The following is an 8,497-nucleotide window of genomic DNA, read 5'->3' as shown; positions in this document are numbered from 1 at the left end:
ACACCACCATCCCCCTCCAGAGCTGCACCGTGGCCCTGGGGTGAGAGGTACCAGCCCAGAGCAGCAAAGCTCCCACGAAGGAAGAAAAGTGAAGCCAAGGGGCCTCATACAAAGAATAAACTATGCTTGTGGAGAACCAGTTATGTCTTGACTTTCAAAAGACTGGGTCAGTCAAGAACCGTTTTCTAGAATCCAAACAAATAAAGAAGTATTTTCTTGGCATTTGATAACATCATGCTCTGGTCGTAAAATCTGAGGACATGTTTGCTATTGCAACATTATTTTTAATGAGCTGTTACTGGCCTGTCCCACAGTTAGTATTGCCAACAGTAAAAGGCATCACTCTGTTTTCAGGCAACACAGGGAACAACATATTTTGACCCCGATATTCTGTTTATTTTTCATTTACGACACATGCCCTCGTTTTTATTCCAAACCAGAGGAAAATAAAGGCAGATCTATCTTCACTGAGGTCCCGGCTAAAATTTTGCCACAAATACTCACACTGGTTTATTTGGGGCCAGTTTTCCTTCAACAGAAAACGACAGTTGTGTTTCAGCCACAGTCGAATCAACTGTGTCAATTGAGTTGGAGGAGCGTGGAAACACAGTAGGAGAGATGAGAACGTGGACAGGCGCTCCCCAGTGGCTGAGTCCTGCTTATGGCAATGCTTGCTCTCTGAAATCTTCTCTGCCTTTTGCTTCCTTAGCCTCCCACTTCTGGCTCCCCAGCTCCAAAAGAATACTGCCTGGAGTGTGATCAGGACACACACGCACAGGCACATGCACAGGAACAGGCACCACAGAGCTTGAAAGCAGGCAGGCATGCTGAATTGGCAAGGGGCATCCGAATACCTACTTCCCTCCTTCCCTCCCAGACCAGTTCTCCTAAGCAGTTTTGGAATGCCTTGCCTCTGGTGCTGAGGGACCAAGTAGCCAGAGGAGAAAAGGCTTCCAAGCACTGGCTAAAACAGGTGGGTCGAGGCAGGCTAGCTTCCCTTGAAAGCTTTGAGAACTAACGGTTGGGCATTGAAAGCCTGGTTGGCCACTGGTTTCAGCCAGTGGCACATTCTCTACAACTTACTGCACCGGGTGTCTGAATTTCTCCCAGCTCAGCTTAAACCTCCCTGTCCTAGAAGTGGTAACTCCTGTCCATCTATCTCAAGGACTGCTAAGTTTAACGACCTGCCTCACGATTTAGCGGAACTCCAAGCTTTGTGCTCCCTTCTTTTCCCCCAACACCCCTGGGGACAATCACAGGGACCACAGTCTTAGACAGACATCTTAGGGATGTCCTGTCCAGAAGCTGTTGAAGGAACCCTGGCTTGAGAAAAGAAGGCAAGCTTTAGCTTTTTCTTGGGAAATAGCACCTGCCTTTAAGCTCAGGGTCGTCTTGCTCAATTTTGCAAGCTAGATGTAAACCTAGGTCTTTATACCCTTCCCATCCCTCATTCTTTCTTGCACTGACAAGGGCCTTTCAAGCAGTAGAAGATACAGAGGGAAAAAAAAAAAAAAAAACGCCCTTGGTCCTGAACAAAGCCACCCCTGTCTCCTATGCCGGCTGGATTATAGGGGCGTGCGTGCAGGTCGGACTTAAAGAGCACAAGAGGCAGTCAAGAGAGTGAGGCAAGGAGAATTTCCCTGGACACGGGCTCCCGGGGGATGGAAATCATCCAAAGTTACAGACTCTGGCAACATCAAAGGCTTATTTTTTCTTTTTAATTAATTCGATTCCACAACAACATTAAGTGTAACAATATTTTGTGGAGTTTTGTTTTGTTTTCTTAAAAAGGGGCTGAACTCCGGCAGAGGACAAGGAGGAAAGGGGAAACAGACAGATGGAAACAACAGAACAACAGGTGTAGCCGACAGGGAACCAGAGCAAGGGGCCCTGTGGAGTTGGGGGTGAATTTTACAAGAAAACTGTACAGTTATCAAATAAGTTAAGATTCTCCTAGTTGATTGTCCTTCACTTAAAGCGCTCCGCTCTGTCTAGCTCACTCCTCGGAACATCGCTAACTACCTCGCTTTCTTCCCCCTCTCCTGCTTAATCTTCCGTCTACATTAATGATTCTGCTGTGGCATAGTGGTCTTTATCCCCACAGAGGAAGGGGCGGGGCTCTAGGGAAATTTTGTACAATATTGCACAGGCCAAAACACGACGGTTGCTGCAAAGTAAAAAAAAAAAAAAACGGGAGAGGATAAAATGTATTTTTTTTTCTGAAAAAAGTAAGAGAGAGAAAGAGAGAGAGAGGGAGAGAGGGGGGGGGGAGAGAGAGACAGGGAGAGGAAACCAATCTCTCAAGCAGGTAAGGTAGTAGCAGTAGTAATATTACCACTAAATAAATGCTAGTGATAAAAAGACCACTGCCACTCATTCAGATATGAAGCTGTTACTGGTCTGGTTTGAGGCCTTTGTCTTTTCCCTTTAAACAGTTTGGTTAGAGAATTCTTCTGTCACAAACTGAGACAAATGGTCTTGACTGCCACAGATCGGCCGGCCGAGTGAGGGTCTTACCAGAGGCCGCTTAGATTTTGAAAGGTCGGGGAGGGGGGAAATAATTGGTTGGGGGTGGGGAGAGAACCACACCCAGAAATCCAGAAATAAACATGAATTCGATATGAATTCTCTCTCTCGGGATTTTGAAAATAGTTCCTCAGAAAAATGAGTAAACTTAAAAAAAAGTTGAGTTTTTTGCTTATTTTCCTTCTGTAAAAATATACCCCCCAAGCCACAGCGCAATGGAAATTTAAGGGAAGATCTGAACATTAAAAAAAAAAAAAAAAAAAAAAACTTTCAGTTGAAAGTTTTGACCTGGTAATTTTGTGGTTCCCCCAAACCCCACCCCGTTTTCTCTCAATGGTAAGCAAAACCAAAAATGAGAGGAGAGGCGCCTCAAATTCACAGGAATGAATTGCACGAAAATGCATTGCAAATACTTACAAAATGTTATTGGGAGGGTGGGAGGCAAGGCAGTGAACCCAAGGTCGCTGGCCACAGCCCTTGCACCCTCGGCCCGGCCCAGTCTCCTCCGGGGTCCCCGAAAGGTGGCCGGGTGCTCACACCCTCTCCCCTTTCCCGTCTCACACCGGCCGTAGCAGGGGCACGGAAGAGACCACCGGATGCGAGTAGTAGACCGGGTGCGGGAAGGTGAGCAGCGGCTGGCTGACCGGCACTGGGGCCCCCGCCGCCGCCGCCGCCCCCTCGGCCGCAGAGTTCTCGTGGTAGAGGATGGGCACGCGCACGATGCGCTGCGCAGCGGCGTGGCTCAGGTTGGCCGCCTCCAGCTCGGCCGCCAGCTGTCGCTTCCACTTGTTGCGGCGATTCTGGAACCAGATCTTGACCTGCGTCTCGGTGAGGTGAAGCGACGCGGCCAGGCCGGCTCGCTCCGAGCTGCTCAGGTAGCGTTTCATGTCGAAGGTGGACTCGAGCTGGAAGACCTGGCTGCGGGAGAAGACGGTGCGCGTCTTCTTTTTGCGGCAAGCCGGCTTCTTCTCGGGACTCTCGGCGCCCGCCTTCCAGTCCTCTGAGCCTGGTGTCGCCGCAGTCGCCCCTACTGTTGTCCCGGCCGAGCCAGGCACCGCCTCGCCGTCTTTTTTGCCTTCCTCCGAGTCGCTCTCTTCCAGAATGATCTCGTCCGGGCTCTTGGAGTCCAGCTCCTTGTGGTCGGGGTCAGCCTTGAGCAGAGGCTCCGGGGAGTCGCGGTCGGTGCCGGACGCAGGGGAGGAGTCTCGAAGGAGGGCCTTCTCCGAGGCTAGGGAGACAGACAAACAGACTCACACACAAGCACAGTGACACAGCCTTGAGCGAGGCGGGGATCTGGGAGCAACAGACACAACCCGCACGTTAGCCTCGGGCACCTGGCCCTTGGCCTCGGTTCTTCCGAGATTTTCCCGTGTCCCCGCTGGGCTGCAGTAGGGCAGCAAACCTAAGATCTCGCCTCCCTAGGACTGGCCAGGCAATGACGGCAGCAGGGCCGCTCCTTTTATCTCGTGTCTCCCATGCTTGGGGCCCTCGGAAAAATTCTCTACGGTTAGGGTTCAACCCTCTCTTCCAGGCCTAGTCCCCAACCCAGTCTATCCCAAGCCACCGGTTCCTGCTGGAGGCCACTTTTTCCGGGAAGCGCAGCGCCCCGGCCTCCAACGCCACCTCTTTTCTCAGCAAGTGGGATTGGATTCTGGGGCCTCGTAGCCAAGTGGGCAGGAAAGATGCGGGCTAGGGGCGGAAGGAAGTTAACCAAAACTCGGGTTTGCAGATGTCCGGACATCCCATAACTGCACCAGCCCTGGGAGGGGATGGCACCAGCCCGCAGAGAAAGAGAGGAGAACGAAAGTTCAAAGAGAGGTCGGTACCTTCTGGTCGCGGGAGGTGGCCGCCGGCGGGGGTCAGGGTGTAGGGGTACCACCAGGCCGGAGAGCGCTCCAGGTAGTGCGCGGGCAGGGCAAATCTCTGCGCTGGGATCTCAAAGCGGGGGAAAGCCAGGTCGCCCACCTGCGAGAGCGCGAAGCCCGCGGCGCCCTCCAGGGCACCTTTGGCTGCGGCGGCAGCAGCGGCGGCCGCGGCGGCGGCGGCCGAGGCCGGCGCAAAGAGCGTTCGTGGGGGCGGCTGAGGCTTCGGGGGCGGCCGGTGATGGTCTCCGTTGAGCAGGTTCCTGATGGAGAACGGGGATTCCTTGGTTGCGGGAGGCTGGGGCGGCGGCTGCGGGGGCGGCGCGCTGGCAGTGCCCGAGGCATCCGGCCCGGGCTCCGGCATGGTCCCCAGTCCTCCGGGTCCCACGGAGGGCGGGAGCGGGACAGGCGGGCGGCGGGGCGAGCAGGCTAGGGGCCGGAAATCAGACCATAAACGGAACTCAACTACGGGGCTCAAAGTCGGGGGCCGCCCCGGGCGCGAATCGAGCCGCGGGAGGGCGGGGTGGGGACCGGGCCGGGGCGGGCTCGCATGGGGGAGGGGTTCAGAGGGGCGGGGAGCGGACCTGCCTCTACGCCGAGGGAACGAGGGGGCCGGGTAGGAGCTGCGGCTCCCCGGGAGGAGGCTGCGAGAGCGGTCCCCGGCTTGGGGATGCGTCAATCCGGCGCCGGATGCTAATGATGAAATCAAAATGTCATCCAAGTTAAATGCGGGGAGTATACGGCGATTGGGCGCGTACAATGGCAAATGGGATTAGGCCGGCCAAGGCGCAGCCGAGCCCGGGCCCCGCAGCCGCCTCCTCCACCGCCCCCTCCTCGCCTTCCCTCGGATTTTGGCGCTTTGGCTTCGGGCTATGAGAGCCCGCCTGTTATTGGCTTTATATAGTCCAATTAGGCAGCAAATGAGGACAAACCTATTAGCACAAAAGGATATTGGCTCTCGCTAAAGAGGCACTCTGAGAGCTCCCACCAAGCGGGAGGCGCGCGAGGGACCTCGAGAAGGAGACGCCCCCGGCGGGCCGGAGCGCACGGACCTGCGCGAGTCTGGAGCACGCACCTCCCTCTACCCCCTGCGGCTCGGCCACGGGCTGGCTGCTGTCCGGTCTGCCAGAGGGGGAGGGGCAGGGCAGGCTGGCCCGGGTCACCTCGGGGTTATCCGCGAAAGCAGCCGCCGCTCTCCCACCCCTCCCGGCCTGGCGGGAGCCAGCTGCCCCCAGGCGGCAGGAAAGCCTTGGTCGTGCGGGCCCAGGAAGTAGGGCGCCACCACGGCCCCCCGGAGCAAACTCAGTACTCTCTTTCCCCAAACCTGCTAATCAGGGTGCGGCCAAAAAGGGGAATTAGGCTTCCCCGTTCATCGTCTAGTCTTCTAGAGTCTGCGGGCTCTAGAATCCGCGTAGCCTTGGCCTTTGGTCCTGAAAACGGAGGAAAGTGATTCTGAATCTTTCAGGAGTAGGAGTGGGTATGCGACTCTGTGCACGCGCTTCCCCTGGGCAACTGTCGGGGTAGCGGTGTTCCCGCACTGACAGCTGCACTCCGAAGGACACCGCTCTTTTCAGGATGACTGTGTGTCCACCGCTCAAGGACCAACTTTAAGCCTGCGATCTGAACACAGCACTTTCCCCTCAAAAAGGTGGCGTTTGGAACTGCCTAATGCTTTAATATAGGCGCCAAGAACCGAAGGTGCAGAGGAGTACCTTTCTCGGTTTTGACCCTGGCAGCGACACCTGCAGCATGTCTCATGGGCTTCCAAGTCCCTGGAGAACCACGGCGGGCCTCTGAGGAATAGCTGGACTCCATCCACCATCCCTGGGTCAAGCAGGAAGCCCGAGAGAGAAGCAGTTCAGTTCTAGATTTCAGTGGGGTCTCTCTTCCCCGGGGATAGTTCTTTGGCCCGAGAAAGATGACAATTTGTTCTCAGCCAGGATGAAACACCCTTCACACCTGAGCTTTCTCCGTCTCACTCCGTTCTTTATCTTTCTGTGGAGCCTTGCCTAATTCAATCTTCTCTTGCCTAGTGCAGACTGGACAGTTTTGGGTCCCCAAATGGGAGGTAGGCTTATTTTATTTTTCAGTCCTAGGGCCCTAGAACTGCCTCCACCAAATCTTGAAGGTCGCGTTTAAAGTTTTGACATTCATTCCCAGTAACGAACCTTACATTTGCTTTGTAAGTAGCGCTTCCATAAATGGTTACTACTATTCCTTTGATTTCGTACAAGGCTTTACTGAATACACAGGGGCGCATCGTCTAAAATCTGAGTTGGAGCCAATCACAACCCCGAGGCTCAAGCAGGGTTAGTAATACGCTCAGATTTTATAGAGAAAAAGGTGTCCAGAGAGGAGGCCGTACCTAAGGCACCCAAACAGTGTTGGCTAATCAGCGGCTACCCCCCTCCACCCACCCAAGGCAGAAATCGTTCTTCTCGTATAGCGTCATCGGTTCGGAGCGCACTGCTTGCGCACAGCAAAGCTGGTGGCCCAGTAGGCTGCGGAGGCACCCCTCACCCGCCAAAGATATGCGTGGGTCTGGCGGAGAGCTGATGCAGATGTGTGCATCCTCGCTAAAGTTCTGATGCACAGGGGCTCCTTTAAATTAGGGAAAGAGGAAATACTTCCATTTCTCCGAAAGGTGATCGAAAGGTGATCGTTGTAAGTCAGTGCTACCTTCACTCCCTGCTTACCCTGAGAGGCCATGTGTTTAATCACCGTGTCTCAAAAAACAAAAAAAGCAACAAACAGATCAGCCCGCAGGCGTGAAAGACATTCTGTCCCAGGAAGACAGGCGTGAAAGACATTCAGTCCCCGGCTTCTGGCTGATCACAGTTCAGGAACTAGACTCAGAAGTATGGACCCAAGAAGACTTAAGAGGCAGCCTACTTGGGCTGATCCAACATATGTGTCCCTTTCCTAAAACGGGCGCTCGCGCGCGCGCGCGTGTGTGTGTGTGTGTGTCTGTGCGTGTGTGTGTGTGTGTGTGTGTGTGTGTGTGTGCGCGCGCGCGCACGCGTGTGTGTTCACGAGAGGAAAGGGTCTCTTTATTGGGTGTCAGCATCCCCAGCTGGACGTCAACAGCAGGAAGCATAGACTTGAGCTTTCCTTTCCGGTTAGAAAAAGCTCGGGTGCCCGGATAGCAATTTACTCGCCAGATAGGCTTGTTCCCTCCACTTGCCAGCACCATGATGCCTTGTAAAGCCAGGCAAACAGCGCCCTCTATTGGGCATCCTCGAGCCTACAGGAGAGTCTGAAGAAAACAGAACCTATGTTAAGAATTTAAAAGCCTAGGCCCTAATATTCTCTATCACCCTTAGAAAACAAGCACCTGAAAAAAAAAAAAAAAACCCAGAGTTATGGGAGAAACTAAGGGCGAGGTCCCCGCAGGTCTCTTGCTTTGCACTCTCCTGGCTTTCTGTCTCCTTTTAAGGCCAATTTTAGTTTTCTCCTTGCGGTCTTTTTTTTTTTTTCATGTGGGGCCTGACTGGAGCCGCATGAGCTTCAGGATACTGCTGTATGAGGCAAGGAGCTGCCTTATTTCTCATTTGAGAACTCAGTGCACAGTTGGCCAGTGAGTGGGCCTTTCAGTAAAGGTTTGTGTTAATGTCTCAATTCTTGACTTAGGTGCTGGATGGGCAAGTACATGGATGAATAGATAGGTGCGTGGGTGGGTGGACAGTTGGGTGGGTGGATGGATGGATGGGTGGGTGGGTAGATGGATGGGTTGGTGGGTGGGGTCACAATTCCCACTGCAAAGAATCAGTCTGCTTGGCAAGAGTACTTCAGACACCCTGGCAACTTCCCCGAAACATTCCTTCCAACACAGTTTTTGAAGTGTTTAATGAAAATATAGGTTGTTGGTTTTTTAACATAGGATCTTTTTTTTTTTTTTTTTTTTTTTTTTTCGTTTTTCGAGATAGGGTTTCTCTGTGTAGTCCTGGCTGTCCTGGAACTCACTCTGTAGACCAGGTTGGCCTTGAACTCAGAAATCCGCCTGCCTCTGCCTCCCAAGTGCTGGGATTAAAGGCGTGCACCACCACTGCCCAGTTTAACATAGGATCTTGGTCTGTAGCCCAGGCTTCCCTAGAAGTCAGTATATAGTC

General features: G+C 53.7%; 1 protein-coding gene across 1 annotated transcript; it reads right to left on the bottom strand.

The window, feature by feature from the left end:
- Nucleotides 1–1,704: 1,704 nt before the first annotated feature.
- On the bottom strand, nucleotides 1,705–4,762 carry Hmx3 (H6 family homeobox 3). The gene is made up of 2 exons (XM_034485772.2): nucleotides 4,353–4,762; nucleotides 1,705–3,754 (listed from the first exon to the last, which is right to left on the bottom strand). The coding sequence occupies exons 1-2, from the start codon at nucleotides 4,750–4,752 to the stop codon at nucleotides 3,084–3,086; spliced, it is 1,071 nt and encodes a 356-aa protein (XP_034341663.1). The 5' UTR covers nucleotides 4,753–4,762; the 3' UTR covers nucleotides 1,705–3,083.
- Between the last annotated feature and the right edge of the window lie 3,735 nt (nucleotides 4,763–8,497).

This window comes from Arvicanthis niloticus, chromosome 1 (genome assembly GCF_011762505.2).
Source record: "Arvicanthis niloticus isolate mArvNil1 chromosome 1, mArvNil1.pat.X, whole genome shotgun sequence".
Classification (NCBI taxonomy): Eukaryota; Metazoa; Chordata; class Mammalia; order Rodentia; family Muridae; genus Arvicanthis; species Arvicanthis niloticus.
The sequence above is the reverse complement of the archived record's forward strand: the minus strand, read 5'-3'. Positions and strand labels throughout refer to the sequence as shown.